This window comes from Portunus trituberculatus, chromosome 16, assembly GCF_017591435.1.
Source record: "Portunus trituberculatus isolate SZX2019 chromosome 16, ASM1759143v1, whole genome shotgun sequence".
Classification (NCBI taxonomy): domain Eukaryota; kingdom Metazoa; phylum Arthropoda; class Malacostraca; order Decapoda; family Portunidae; genus Portunus; species Portunus trituberculatus.
In genome coordinates, this window is record NC_059270.1 from 6,124,174 (window position 1) to 6,140,802 (window position 16,629).

General features: G+C 36.5%; 1 protein-coding gene across 10 annotated transcripts in view; it reads right to left on the reverse strand.

Moving 5' to 3' along the window:
* The window catches only part of LOC123504659 (rab GTPase-activating protein 1-like), a 43,190-nt gene that overhangs the window by 11,498 nt on the left and 15,063 nt on the right, over positions 1-16,629 (reverse strand). For 7 of the 10 annotated variants that reach the window (XM_045255401.1, XM_045255404.1, XM_045255400.1 and 4 more), the window contains 11 exons: positions 12,467-12,574; positions 11,822-11,969; positions 11,233-11,357; positions 9,958-10,159; positions 8,728-8,807; positions 8,323-8,340; positions 6,568-6,735; positions 6,260-6,448; positions 5,053-5,178; positions 4,422-4,607; positions 3,556-3,730 (listed from right to left, as the gene is read on the reverse strand). In XM_045255401.1, coding sequence (XP_045111336.1) covers positions 3,556-3,730; positions 4,422-4,607; positions 5,053-5,178; positions 6,260-6,448; positions 6,568-6,735; positions 8,323-8,340; positions 8,728-8,807; positions 9,958-10,159; positions 11,233-11,357; positions 11,822-11,969; positions 12,467-12,574 — 1,525 coding nt within the window. The remainder of the gene's footprint in view (positions 1-3,555; positions 3,731-4,421; positions 4,608-5,052; positions 5,179-6,259; positions 6,449-6,567; positions 6,736-8,322; positions 8,341-8,727; positions 8,808-9,957; positions 10,160-11,232; positions 11,358-11,821; positions 11,970-12,466; positions 12,575-16,629) is intronic. The other 3 variants (XM_045255405.1, XM_045255399.1, XM_045255406.1) reach the window with 3 other exon arrangements.

Here is a 16,629-nt window from a genome sequence, read left to right on the forward strand (position 1 = left end):
TAGGAGGACTCAAGTTACCTTACAGATGTACAACCCTGGTATTTAGTGTGTTAAATATTACATACTTAAACTTTTTTCCTGAATATACCCAGCTGCGATTAAATGTTGTATGTTAGTATTAAGCAATGTTTAAATTATTTTGTACAGTTATATGAATGTACTGAATAATATGCCATTAATGCATACAATATTTTTCATGGGAATTGATGATTCATTTTCCCTTTATTTCTCAGGATGAAAAATTTGTTTACTATATGTTCTGTTTGGCATAAGGATCTGGAATAGCTTAAGGACATACAAGGTACTACTATATATGAAGTTTGTTACCATAACTTTATCTTTGTTGACTCTACTGATCTGAGGAATGTTTCATGGCATAGGGCAAGTGGCTTGTACATGTCAATTATTGCTACCGGATATCAAAATCTGATAACCTCCAGAAAATTTGAGGGAAAAAAATTCATAATTTAGTCCCTGGAACATGTTTCTAACTAATGCTTAAACATTCCAGAAGGTGATTCACAAAGATTGGCTAAAGAATGCAGAAATGTCTTGGTAAGTTTAAATCTTTGTGAAACAGTTGTAATCATCATTAATCAATTTTGTCCTTATTTTTCCTTAGACATTTTATGAGTCTCTCCTACTTTTTACACTCAAACAATCTCTTCCTTGACATTCATCCTTCTGATCTCTTTCTCCATACACTATCTCCAGGTCTTCCTTCATCTTCATACTGGCCTCATTCCAACCACCTCCAACTTTCACACTCTTCTGAATACCAGATCCACCTCTCTCCACTCAAGGGAGGATTTAAATGTCAAATCAACACATAGCAGGATGAGATATGATTAGATTCCCACAACACCATTCTGATTAAAACCAGAGGAAGCTGAGACAATATAACATTATCACTGACAAGGAGTAAACACAATGAGCTTCAAATATAACAACTGCATTCTATTCATGACCAAGCATTAAAAATTCTCAATACTATGGTGTCATTGCAAAGCCAAGCTGGTCTGTTTGTGATGAGTGCAATGCAGATAAACGATTATTGATTTAAGTTTGACAGCCTCAATAATTATTATTCTACTTAATATACTAAAATCATTATGAATTTAAGAATAGAATCTTGAAACTGTAAAGAATAAAGAATGAAACCATAACATTCTGCATCAGAGAAGCAAATTATCATGAAGATGTATCTTACAATTATACAACCTATCATAAATCCTACCATATTAATTTCACAATGAATTACAAGAAGTCATAGACCTGAAAATCAATCACTAAACTTCACAAAATATTAATTCAAATTAACAATGATACATATATATTTTTCACAGGCCACATATATTCATGATTATTATGATGATTATTACAGCAGTAATCTCTAATTCCATAAACTGCTAGTGCACCAGGCAGCAAGAATTAATCTTAGCTATGAAAATCCCAATCAAACTAAACATGGATTACATTTACTTTAGATATAAAAGCAAATAATTAATACAGAAAAGAATAAACATCAATATTACAGACCTTTATGCTTTCACAAATCAGTTTTGGATTCAATTAAGACATGTCAAAATTAAGGGCACACAAAAACATCTGGTTGCTGCTATTACTAAATGAAGCCCAACCATATAACAGAAGCCTTTCAAACATTTCCTACTCCAGTGCACAAGCTTGGTGTGGAGTAGTAGAAAACAGCAGCCACCTCCTTAGTTCAACTCACTCTTCGTTGACCACCACATCCTGCACTTAAACCAAACACATTCACACTACAGATACTGAGGCGTGGGAGGAGAGGAGAGGAGAGGAGAGGAGAGGAGAGGAGAGGAGAGGAGAGGAGAGGAGAGGAGGAGGAGGAGGAGGGAGATGGGAGGCAGAGGAGGAGGGAGATGGGAGGCAGAGGGGGAAGGTAGGAGAAGGAGGAGCAGGAGGGAGAGGGATGAAGGAGGAGGAAGAGGGAGATGGGAGGAGGGAAGAGGAAGGAGGAGAGATGAAGCAGTAGGAGGAGGGTGGGGGATCTTATCACCAACTGTCATAAGGAAGCAAAGGTCTCCATAATTCATCTTTACCCTGAGTCATTTACCAGTAATGAAGTCTACCAGGAACACAGACAAGTATTATTTCAAAGAATCTTCAAGCATTCTCTGTAACCTATGAAATTGAATGCTGATATGCAAAAGAAACATATTGGCAATTTAAAAACTGGCAACTACCTTCTGCAGCTTTCTTATCAGCAAAACAAACAGTCCACAACAGATACAACAAACCAGCCAGATACTTATATTGCACTGCAGCAAACCCCGGCATCTACAGACGAGACATGTCTGTCCCTTTCTACACCTCACTTCCCCATCCTGCCCACACTCTGGGTACATTATTACAAGATGCTCTCCTCTGGTCACCATTTCTACCAGAGGATCTTTGCTTGTTGTGTGTCTTTTACAACTAAAGTGATTAGACAATTTCATATCAACAAAAGATGCAAATAGCACTGATTTATGTAGTGTGCTTTCTTTTGGATTGAATAATACAACTAAGATAATAGTAAACAATTTGGCCAAACTGAGAATAAAGTAATGATAATCAGTTACTACATTAATAAGTATAAAGACTAATTCATCTGTTTCTTAATATTTTTGCAGAACAGAATATGTAATGATGGGCTCTAAGTGTCAAATAAAATCAACATATTTGAATGGATGTAAGAGCTGTACTTGTCACTCAAAAAAAAGTTATACTATGGAATGATATGGCGCATCTTCAGAGAATATAATCATAGTTAGAAGACTACTAACATACTGCATTCAAGTTGCATTTACCTCTAATCTAGATCCACTGATCTGATGATAAAACCAGACAACTGATAAGTTCTTAGCACATCAGAAGACTTGAGATTAAAATACAACTGTAAGCACAATGGAGGGTGGTGCAAAGTGTTTCTCAACTTCTGAACATGACTGCACATGAAGGATGCCTCATAACAATACAATTGGCTAATGCATTACACTGTGCTGGACAAGTTGATTCTGTATAAATCAATGGTACTCAACTTTATTTTCTACTTATATTTTATTCATTTTTATTTCATGATGTATTTCTTATCCTGCTGTATCTTACACCATCATTTCAAGACTCCAATATCTTAAAATTTATTGCGTAACTGAAAGATTTCTTCCTGTATCCCAAATTGACAAACAGCGGTATAAACAAAGTCGACTTCTTGCATCCTGCTGTTTCATCCTAAGAGACTGCAGCCTTCAACCTCATCTTAGGCACATCAGACATTCAACTTAATAAAGATTTGTTATACATGCCTATGATCAGAATGGAATACCCTGGATGTATTTACACATCTGTATTAGAGACTAAATACTTGATACTTGTGAAGACTGTTTCATTGTATGAACAACTACTGATACACAACATACACATCTATATTTTATTCTATTTCTTTGAGGGTGAGATACTAAATGTCAATCCAACATCTTTAAGTGCCTTCTTTACATATCTGTGGATAAATCAATACAAGCAACAAGCACATACCTTTGAGGGCAAGGTACTCTTTCTCATACTTCTTGATTTTCTTCACCTTAATTGAGGTGGCCAGTTTGAAGAGCTGTCTGGCTACATCTTCATTGCGGTACTTTTTGGGTAGGGACACCCTGAAGTACTTGAGTATTCCTTCAAAATCAGATGATAGCAGCTCCTTCTTGGACATCTGTTAATAATGCAACAGTCACAGCCAGCCTCACTAAAACTGCAAGCTAACCCAGAAAGTTCCCCGTTTTCATTGTCACAGACTACGCTATTATAACCACTATATTTTGGACTGGAGATAAATTTTTGACACGGTAGTTGATATCAAAGATATTTTAAAAAAGAAAATATGTGTAACTTATAAAAATAGACAAGAGCTCATCACCACAAGATTAAGATAATATACACTATACATCCACTTGAAGTAGCTATAATTTTTACAACTCCTCTCTTCTGGATCTTCAGCCTCTCTCTCTCTCTCTCTCTCTCTCTCTCTGTGACTGTATTGTATCTTCTACTGTTACTTTCATGGTTACTGCTATCCTGATCTTCTTAACTGCATACCTTACCTCTTCATGTAGGCTCACTGAATAAAACATTTTACTTTCTCTCAACACTATTTTGATTTCATTAATACTGTACAAGAGTAAATCAGTATTTGCAATATTTCATCCTCTTCATTAATAAATCCTGGAACTCCTTATCTTCTGTATTTCTCCCCTTCCTACAACTTAATTTTTTTTATAGAAGGAGATCTCATTCATTCTTTTGGCTCTTTTTTTGGGAACTGGCACCTAAGTGGGGCTTCTTTTATATAAACTTTGCTGGCATCTCTCTATATAAAAATTAAATTAAGGTCATTCTCCACTTACCTGGAGGAGAGCCAATGCCACCTGAAAGACTGAATCAAGCCCAATGAGGAGGAAGAGGTCAAGGTAATGGAACACCATGAACAAAGGGAACTTGGCAGTGTAGAGAGTGAGGAACCACTGGCTGGCAAACATGTGCACCTCCACACCTTGTTCCTGGAAGTGCTGCCACAACTCAGGTATATGCTCCTGTAGGGGGTAAGGAAAACAAACCTGTCTACAGAAAGATCAGGAAAAAAAAACTTACATGCCATCAATGTAATGTAACATAGGAAAATACAAATGATCTATGAACACAATATACTAACAAAGGGTTTTAGGTAAATTCTCATCCCTTTTCCCCTGAAAAGCTACCTGTGTGATGTAACTCGATCAAAAAATTCATCTGTCCTTTTCTACTCCCTTTCTCATTCTTATTCCTCCTCTATAGTCGTAATCAACATATGTTTTCAATATTAAATCGCTACATCATCTACCAACATTAATTAATGACTGTATGATATGTCTTGCCCATCATGATCTTAGTCCTGCTCATTCTTTCCCACAATCACTTCCCATGGATTCACTGACAGCATATCTGTTACTCTCTGGCAGGTTGTGCACTGATGGTGCTGAGGTACTTGCTTTTCCTCACCTCGATCAGTTTCCCCAGCTGGAAGAAGCGCATGTGCAACACCTCAAAGCCATCCCTGAAGAGCTCTCGCAGTCCATACTCAAACATTATTCTCTTGAGAACACAGAAGGTCTGTTCCTCTGGCATCTGTTAGAAAAGAGAAACAATTAAAGACCAAGGGAAGTTAATCTTTTCAAAATTCAGATAAACATCAAGAGGGAAATATCATTGTACTGTGAGTGTGTGTGTGTGTGTGTGTATTTACCTAGTTGTATTTACCTAGTTGCATTTTACAGGAAAAGAGCTATGTTCTTGTCTCCAAACCTAAAGTCATCCATTTTAGCCTTATAGTCATGAATATTTCTTGCTTGAAACTACTGTTTCATCCAACTTGTTCCATATTTCTATGCTTTTGTTTGAAAGCTATATTTCTTAATGTTTCTTCTACATGCGGTCTGTGTGTGTGTGTGTGGGGAGGGGGGTGTAATTCACCTCAGTCGCCTGCTGGTCACCCAGCCAGTCTTCCCCATTACGGAGCGAGCTCAGAGCTCATAGACCGATCTTCGGGTAGGACTGAGACCACATCAACACACAACACACACCGGGAAAGCGAGGCCACAACCCCTCGAGTTACATCCCATACCTATTTACTGCTAGGTGAACAGGGGCTACACATTAAGAGGCTTGCCCATTTGCCTCGCCTCTTACCGGGACTCGAACCCGGCCCTCTCGATTGTGAGTCGAGCGTGCTAACCACTACACTACGCGGTGTGTAGTGTGTGTGTGCGTGTGCGTATATATGTTGCATGTTTAAAGGTTATCGTTTATTTTATATTCAAAGCAATTCTAAAAGCCTGTTTGGAATAATATTAACAACCAAAGTATTTATCACTGATCTCAGCTCTATGTTCACTCAAAGCTATGATGCCTAAATTATTTGACATTTGACAAAAAAAAAAAAAAAAAAAAAAAAAATATATATATATATATATATATATATATATATATATATATATATATATATATATATATATATATATATATATATATATATATATATATATATATATATATATATATATATATAAATAAGCAAAAATAAACTGCATTACTATCTATACCACTACTGACAGGAACAAATCAACTTTTCAGCACAGTTCCAGAGAATCCACTGAAGATTTACTGAAAGTACTGAGGCAGTGAGCATGGCACTGTATGTCTGACTTACATGCAGAAGGAGAGCAGCTGCTAGGAAGGAGAGCCCCTGACAGTACCCAACTTCCTCATCATACACTGCATATGCCTTGCTGATCTTGTACAGTGCATCCTGTCCCACCCCACCTGCCTCCTTGAAGTAGTCATGAGCAGGGAAGGTGCGGTTAATGTCTCTGAGGATCACCTGATCACTGGCACAGTCCTGTGGAATGATACAAGAAGAGAAATAAGATATAAGATAACAACTTCATTGATATCTCAGTGAATATGATTAATTCACTGCAATGCTCATTAAACTTTTAGCTGTTTCACTCCACCAACCTTGGTTATCAGCACTCGGTAAGTTTCCATCATGTCCTGGTTCTGAGAGCAACCAGCCAGCAGTTGCCACACCTCTCCTCTTAGAGCCTCTGGCACACCACGCTTTACAAGACTTGCTACACCCTTGGGCAACTGGTGATGGGAGTCTGATTGCATCCTGGGCAACACCTGGTAGTAAGGGGAGACCAATATTCCCACTAAACAAACTCTCACTATAATGATATAATGATAAAAGATGAGAAGCTGTTTGTGGTACAGCAGACCCTAATAATAATGGAGGAAAACTTACATTGAAGGCAGTGTATAGTTGGTTCAATGAGAATATAATGTAAGGAGTGAAAAGGAGTTGAGGAATTCTCTAATATAGAATATGTATAAAGATTAAATCAAGTCAGTTAAAAGTTATTCTTTGTAATAATACTTACAGTGGGTCTGATGTTTATGTGGTTAATTGTAAGCTAGAAAATATAAATGAAAACTGAAAAAACAAACGCACGGCAAATATCTAAAAAGTATAGAAGGTTATAAGTCGCCACAAACACAACTTCTGCAAATCCCAGACCACAAACAAACAAGTCACTGACATCATAAACGATTCATGCAATCCAGATAAGATCTGGATTGAACTGTACCACTGCCAGGTTTGTGACCAGGCTCCTCATCCCTTCATGACAGATCACCTCCATTTAACTAAAATTGAACAGAGTTCCTCATCCTCACCACATCAGTGTCATTCCCTGCCTCACTAGTCACCAGATATGAAAAATTATGACTTCTTCCCCTTTCCAAAAATCAAGTTCAGAATAAAGGTCTCCACTTCAACATCATGATAAAAGATTTAGCAAGAATTGTAAGCAATGTCTGACACATTTGAAGATCAGAGCTTCAGGGAGTGTCCTCAGTATGACAAAATTATTAGGAGGGACTCTGTTACTGCACTAAGTAACTAGTTATAATAGGTGAATCTAAATAAATTGATACAGTATCTGTTTTTAAAAAGTCTCAGAACTTTTACAGTTGTTTCCCAATTCTGCCATCTCATCACATAGGTATTTGAATGTTGAATGCTGCCACCAAACTTTTCTATAAACACCAGACATGCTGTACTTAGAGTTACCACATACATGATGAGCAGCATAAAGAAAGAACATTTAGATGAGAGGCTCACTGTGCTATCTTAAAGTATATTTAATAGGAAAATGTAAAATAAAACTGTGTCTATCTTAAAAATAGACTGTCATGAAGTACAGTTAACTGATCAATTGATGTATATACATAAAGTTCTACAAAAAATACTTCAGTAAAAGTAGATCAAAATACATATCAAAAAGTTTAAATGTGACATGTATTGTAAATACATAAAGATAAGCCAGAGGTCACTTTCTCTTACTCCAGACATGCAGTGTCTATCAACACTCCAAAAGAGGAGCAAGTCTATGCCTTCACTAAATCTAAATGCTAATTCAACAAATCAACAAAAACCTAGCAAAACTCAGTTTTACTTATAAATGGCCTCGTCACCAAAATTTATGGCAAAAATATCCACAGATAGGCTGCAGGACATCACAAGTCTGAATGCACCTCACTGGTCAGACCAGAGACTTGTCTATAGCCTAGACAAGCTAGAGCAAGGAAAGAAAGGCTATCATGCTACCTACATGGCTCAGTCTTACAAGTTGTTCCAAAAATTAGTGTGCTTAAAAGCTGAAGGAGTGTCTGGTTTAGTATATATGAGGGGAATCTAGTACCACTTACTTCCTCCTGTTGCAACAGCTGGTGTGTAAGAGAGAGAATCAAGTGTAATCACACAGTAAATTGAAGTGAGAGAACTGTATTTCATTAATATATTTCTATTGGAAAGAAAATATATCTCATTCTTTCCCATTCCTTTGTCCTATGCAATACACAGGAAATACAATGGAGGTATCTTTCTAATCCAGGCACACTGTCTCCTTCACCACATGACATTCACCATATGAAAATGAAAATTTATTTCCATTTTTTGTCACCATACTTCAAACTACATTGTTTTTTATTCCATACCTTTGTGTTTCATCAAAAAAGCTCTACAATTAATTGGAGCATATAAGAAAACGAATCATTCCCTCAAAAAGAGAGACGTTCTTTCCAAATGGTAAATAACAGGAACGTTCAGCTAACCTGTCTCCAAAGGTCCAGTTCCCCTTGTGGACAGTCCTTAGAAACTTCACCAGATCCACTCAGCAGGGGCTCATCATCATCTGTGCAAAGATTGGAGAGAATGTTGCCATAGTAATCATGAAAAAATTATGTCATTATGTGTTATATCATGATGGCCAAAACTGAGCTGAGACAAAAGGACCAGCTATTAAACACACCTCTAAGAAAAAATAAATAAATAAATAAAAATTAATTAATAAAAAAGATAAAAATATGAGGTGGTAGACACAAGCTTGCAGCCTATTGTAAAACCAAAGTTAATTCATGTGCTATGCTTGATTGCACAAATGTATCATGGAAAAAGAACCAAAGTGTGAAAGGATGATGTATTTAAAAAAAAAAAAGACAGAAGCAACACGGAAAAGATGTGAGACACAACGTCACCAAATAATCTTCATCAGTATCCTGCCAAAATTTGGCATCAAAACTTATTAATTTCTTTCATGTGCTCCTAGATTTGTAAATTTTTATGTTGATTATATATAAACTAAGCTCAAATTTTTCTCTAGATCATGATAATGGCTAAAAATGTTCCTGATATTTCATTAATTGCTTTGGTAACACTAAAAACAAAGATTTTTTTTCAACATGCCAAATTTTTTTTTGTAACATGATGTTGGGTGGTGAATCTGGGAATTTTTCTATACCATAACAAATGCCTTAATTAGCAAGACATTCTAAAACAAAAGTAGAATACATTAATCAACCAGCAGATGAGAGCATCATGTAATAGCATTCTCAAATGGAATATCATCCAGAATTGATGACCATGAGTGAAAGTTGACAAAAGCTCAAATCAATTTTCTGTGTATGCATCTCAATGTCCTTGAGCTCTGAAAAATTATATGGAGTTTCAGACCAAGCCAACATATGTATGCCATCATTCATTCTATACAGAAAGATATAGATAAATTAATGGATAGAGATAATAGTAGAATATAGGTACCAATGTTTGTTTTACACAGAGTCTGTCACCTGTACAACTAATGGCTTCTTACAATTTCCCTTATAGTGTCAAGTTCTTGTGTTCTCATACAAGTACAAAAATTGATGGTTAAAATAGAGCAAATAATAGAGCTGATAATAGTACACTGATTTCACTCAGCTACCTCAGTATGTGTAATTTTAGTTCTCTGACCAATACAAGGCTTTGTAAGGAGTGTGATCACAGCCCATGACTTGAGTCCTTACCTGTGTCTTCTTCACAGCCTGGTGTCTCAATGGAGGCAATGGATGGGGAGCGCCCAGCAGAGAGAGAGGAGAGGGTGGAAGAGGTAAGGGAGGAGAGATTCAGGGACAGGGACATGGTGGAGGGTCGCCATCGCTCCACCTCACCAAGATTGTCCACAGCAGTGACCACATACTGCTTGTCTCCCTGTGGTGAGTGGTCCACCTGGCAAATACAAAGTGAGGTTAAACACACACACACATACACACACACACACACACACACACACACACACACACACACACACACACACACACACTATAAAAATAACAATGTAGACAAGACAACATAAGCTTAACTAAAATTGTGTGTGTCAAACACACACAAACACTTCAAAACCAAACATGAATATAATAAGAATGAAAAAAAGTTAACTCAACCCTTAGAAAAAAAGTACCTATTACACTAGATGCAGTTAAGGTGTAGCAATTGGTGGAGAATATAATAGTCACTGAGGGAAAGTTTTAAAAATATGTATTGTTAAATCTCTATTTCACAATGGCAAAACAAAGACCATCCAACACAAAGACAAAATTTTGACAAAAGCCCAGCTATGATAGTAGGACAGAAAGGAAGACCACTCAAAGCAAGCCAAGGAATGTGTCTGGTGTTGCTATGAGGTGCATTACTTGTGCTCTCTTTCTTTTCACTGTAATTGCAAGATGGCACCACAAGTGAAAAAATGCAGCCTAGTGCTGAAGTCCCTCCTGTTGGTATATGGCTTTTTCCTTGTGAAGACCTCAGTGTTTCCTTGTGGCACCCCTGATAACTGAGACCTAGCATATCTGAGATCAGAGCCCCACCACTTTACTAATCAAATTTAGGTAAGTGAACCCATATCCATACTAGATACAGATAATCCACTTGAAAGAATAACTATACCTACAAATCCAAACAAGTGATGTTTGTTACTAATGGTAAGCAATCCCGCTTAAGAAAGGGATAACCAAAACAATAAATCCAGACAAACAGAGTTCATCAATCATGGTAGGTGATCCACTTAGCATGCTATACTCAGGCTGCCACTCAGGAAGCACATCCAAGATATGAATATGTTTCAAAATAATCACATAAAAGATTACAGGGAAAATCTGAAATTAAACATTAAGAGGAGTTGTGGACTGATCCCTTTATAAAAGTTTGGCAAAGCTTCCCCCTTACCATCATCATCATCAGCCTACCCACTATTCTAATCCCATCAAATAAAATACTATAGTACACTTTCATTAAAGACTCACTTGCTTGAGCTTGAGGGAGAAGAGGTGCACTAGTGGTTTCTTGCTGAAATACCAGAAGCGTTCATTCTGTGGATACACCCGCACTTTGGTCTCTATTGTGAAGCGTACTGGCTCTTGGATTCCTCCTGATGCATGGAAACAGTTGTGTTAATTAATCATCTTATTCTATGGCTTATCTACTCCTACAGACCAGAACTGCATACTATAAATGTGAGTTAAACATTAAAGGCATTAAGCAATAAAAGTATATCTCAATTTGAATAATATTCATAAAAACACACATTTGTTTGAACACTTTTAAAACATCTTCTAGGACTTCATTTATAAATAGGATTATTTTGTAAATCAATACCCGAGATAAAATTAATACCTTTACCTCACAGTTATAGAACTCATGCTAGTAATGATGATATGAAACTAGTATATACAGAAAAAAAGAATATGGTATGTATAAACAATCCTGCTGCACGAAATAAACCACCAAATGAAAAGGTAAAACATATGCAGCACTGAGACCAATAATGAAGTAATGAAATAAAGCAAGACCGCACTGGATAAAAACTAAACAGAAGTTGCAGAGGTCACTTACGGATGACTAGATCTATGGCAACTGTCATGAACACACGCCGGTCCTTAGGTGTCTCTTGATTGAGCACAGCAAACACTGGATCACAAGGGTCCCAGTGGCCTGAGATCACATAACTCTTCTTGTCGCTCACACTGCTGCCCATGGAGACCTAAACAGAGAGGGAGAAAAGAAGGCATTAATTAGGATCTGTGGATTCAGCCAAGCAGAGATGGAAGGAGACAGGATGGGAGGGAGCATGGTGTTGTGTGCTGGCTCCTCTGCATGATCCAAGCTTGATCTCTACACTATCAGTCACTGAGCATTCCTTACATTATCCTAGCAATTGTATTCTTTCTTTTCCACAGTACAGCTTCCCCTACCTCCTTCACCAATGCCCAAAGAGAACAAGTGAGAAAAAGTTACAAAAATGCAGGCCAAGAATAGTTAGTTGTCACAGCAGAGAAGGATAAAAACAGTAAAGTAGCTCTGGTTGTAGGGAAAATGTCACAGCAAGTGGATTGAGGGATACTGATGGGATCTAAGATAATTCTCTCTCTCTCTCTCTCTCTCTCTCTCTCTCTCTCTCTCTCTCTCTCTCTCTCTCTAGTGCAGTAGGGATAAGTACGTAATGGGTACAGAAGTGTTACAACTGCTTTCATGACATACCTGCACCTCATTTACCCCAAAAACATGGGATGTGTTTGAGAATCCATTTTTGCATCCATTTTGAGTTCTCACTGTCTCTGCCAGTGAGTGATCATGGACGGCCATTTTCTTGTTAGGAGCACGAGGGGAGGGGAATGACAGAAAAAGTGCAAACAAAAAAAATTAATGGGAAATCTATGAACAAAATAGCCAGATATATGCATGTGACTTTTCAACATATAATATTAGCAAAGAGTGAAGGCCTGCAGTTTCATGCATGAAAGATTTCTTATATCAAAATGAGTCAGAAATCCGAAAGAAGGATCAGACCAGCAATATTCTTCACAGATTTATCACCCAAAAGTTCTCTATCATATACATGTCAACATCCAACAATATCAAAACTCACTGTAAAACCTATCCACTTTCAAGAAATTAAGTTAATTTCCTAATGTGCTTGTTGACATCAAAATAATTTGATTTTAATATCATAAATGATGGTCTTCAGGATTATGAGTAATTATGAACAGGTTGAAAACAGTGAGCAAAGTATTGAAATATTCCTTGCATTTCTGCATCCATATAAAAGCATTGTATTCAATACTAATCAGTATGATTTTTCCACCATGGAACATGATGATGATGATGATGATGATGATGATGATGATGCAAAATTTCAAAATCCATATGTTCCATTATTCACCCCAAAATGGCTCAGACTTGATGATGAAACAAGTGGATTCTGAAACACAGTATTAAAGAAGTATATACCAAATCTGTGCCTGATCATTAATATCACTATTCTTATTCTTAGTGATGTTGCCAACAAGACATGAGAAAATCAAATCAAATAAACATTTAACTATCTGTATAATCCACTAGCAATCCAATGTGTGTTCAAAAGGGTCACTATCACACCTTGAAATTTTTGTGGAGGATATTAGGGGAACTGATACCAAATATAGATGATTGAAACACTTATACAAGGTAAGTTAAAATACTCATACAGTGGAACTTAAGTTCTCTAACTTAATTTGCTACTGAATGCCATCAAATTAAAAAAACTGTTTCCCTCATAGGAAATGAATCAATCCATTCTGAAACACCCATCCATCCTTTCTTAGTAGCTTATGAAAGACACTCCCACTGCTAAGATGGCTGTTACACAACATTTCCTACTCAGAAATTATCTATCTAAAAAGGATTGAATTAACTTAGCAACATGGAACTCATCAGAAATTATTGTTTAGACCTTGCAGATGTTCTCTTAGTCATTGATCTACTGAGAGAAGCCTTGCAGAGTGATATTGAGAGAAGCAACCCACTTATCTCCAAAATTATGGTTATCATAAAATTTAAGATATCTTGCTGCTTGGAAAACAATACTGGGAAAATGCAGTTATGCAGTAATGATAACATTGTGGGGTCATCAAAAGAAACACAGATAGCTAAGGAATCAGGATCACTCTTTGAGTTAGCCATTTACATCAAGACCCTTCAACAATTAAATTATGATCTTACACACTGTGCCTCCTTCAAATATAAATAAATTAAGAAAATATTTATATAAACTATGAATTAGTAATAAACAGCAGCTTTTGTTTTGTCTCTAATATTAAAAATCAAGTAACTTTGTTTTAGAACTGAATTATGGTAGGGCAACAGTAATAATTTTCAGTTAAAAATTTTGTTCAAGATTTATTCAAAAAAGGAAAAGTTAGGAAACTAAGGTTCCAATGAACAGTAAAATGTTTCTAGTTAATTAACTAATTTAAAAATAATTCAAATGATTATATGATGTTCCATGCTCTGTAGAGGAGTGAAATTATTACTTCTCAGGTTCTTTTCATTGTGAATGATGATAATGATATTGATGATGATAGTATGTACAGAACATTTACAAAATCGAGACATAACTTTATTCTTTAAAAAAGACTTTGCCCTTTCTTTTTTGTAATATAGTCTTATATCAACAAACAACAGATTAATTTAATAAGACTGATTAATGGTTGAAAAGAAAAACAGTGTAAGGGGATGAAGACAATCAAGGACCTCTTGGTGCATTTACTTCATTGGGAAATATGGGAACTGTTCTAACAGACACTATCAACACTTGAAATTCAATATAATCCCTCTGTTGCAACCTAACCCTTAGCCAGCACACCTCCATGTACAGTTAGGATCAGAAGTTAAGTAACACACCACACTCATTTCCACACCTCAATCTTAAGTTCACTGATCTGCTAAGAAATCATCAATTGGTTTTGAGATGCCAGCAGATCAGAGAATTTCAAGAAAGATTACCTCTACACACAATGGAATTGAATTTGACAGGCTATATAACTTCTGACCATGACTGTACACTTCAATATATGGGTCACTTTTCTCTTTATGTTTCAGAAAAGAAATGCAACATTGAATGATCTTTAAACTATAATCAAAGGTAGAAGTACAAATCACACTTTCCATTAATACACTTACAAGATCTTTATATTACACTGAAAAATATGACACTCTGCACACACTCATGCATACACACACACATACACACACACTGACTGATTGACACTAGCAGTATTACAGACTACATGAGTAATCAATTAGTTCATGGGGCAGCTGGTGAACAAATTAATGGCACTTTTCAATTCATTGTTAAGAGTGAGTTTACCAATAGCATGACATATGTTTGCTAAGCCATTGTCAACAATGTTGGCTTAGGAATACTGCAGGGCAGAACAGTTAGACTTAATTGCATTATGGGACTCACAAGGCTGATTTGTGTATTGTTCTGTGCTTCATCATTTTTTTTGTTTGCTGCATGGCCTTTGGAATGTGTAGCCCAATGTTATGCGTTACTACACTAGTAGAGGGAACATATCAGCTGTGGTTGCCTTACATAAGGTAGATATTCCAATGAAGCAGATATTACCTCAGACAGATGTGATTGTGTGTTTGTCAGAAGATGGTGAAATCATTTGTAGAAGGAGTGTAGGATCTGCCTGCATCCTGTTCCCAGCCTGGCAGGCCCAAATTAATAGTTGCAGTACCAAGGAAATTATTATAAGGACTAAGTGATTGGAAAGTGGTTCAGTTTCTAGATACTTGTAAATATTAATTTGGGCCTACCAGGATGGGAATAGGATGCATGAAACTCCTGCACTCCCTCATCAACAAATAATTTTGCCACCTTCTGACAAACACACATGTGTCTAAGCCGATATTTGTTTCACAGGAACATCTGTCTTGTAACAAGACAATCACAGCTGTTATGTTCTCCCTAGTAGTAATCCTCATGGCTATCACTCAAAGCAGTGCACATCAATTACAGAGAGAGAGAGAGAGAGAGAGAGAGAGAGAGAGAGAGAGAGAGAGAGAGAGAGAGAGAGAGAGAGAGAGAGAGAGAGAGAGAGAGAGAGAGAGAGAGAGAGAGAGAGAGAGAGAGAGAGAGAGAGAGAGAGAGAGAGAGAGAGAGAGAGAAATGAGGTTCAGAACAACATGCTAATCAGAATCATGCCTTGCAGATCCCACAATGAAGTTGAGCACAGCTGTCCTGCCCATTGACAATGGCTCAGCAAACAGATTTCATACTAAAGATGAACTCACTCTTAACAATAAATTGAAAAATGCCATTAATCTATTCACCAGCTGTCCCACAAAATAATTAACTGCAGAGGTTGAGTATTCAATCAGTACAAACCTGCCTTATCCTCAACAGCAAAACAAACCTTCAAGAATGAAGCAGAAAACAATAACAAAATAATATACACAGACATGAAAGCCACTTCCTTTTTGCATTTTTCTGAAGATGTTAGTTTCTACTCATGCTTACTACTGGTTGCTTCCTATAGGAAACAAAGAATAAAATGGTGTATACTGTCAACTCTAATGTTCAAGAATAGTATATTCCATCATTCAATGCATACAATATAGTTGACTACATTGTAAGTACTTAAGACTCTTATACTTCCTGCCGCACAAGAATTTTAATTCATTCTCATCCTTATTCTGTCCATCTCATTTAAGTAAGTTCATTAATATATATTAATTCTTTTTACAGGTAAATTTCATGACTTTCTATATTCCTTATTCCTAAGATTTCAATTGTTTCAAAAGATCATCATGGTATTTCTTAAATTAAATTCACCAATCATCTAGTGCATTATGTAATGGTTCACTTCAGAACC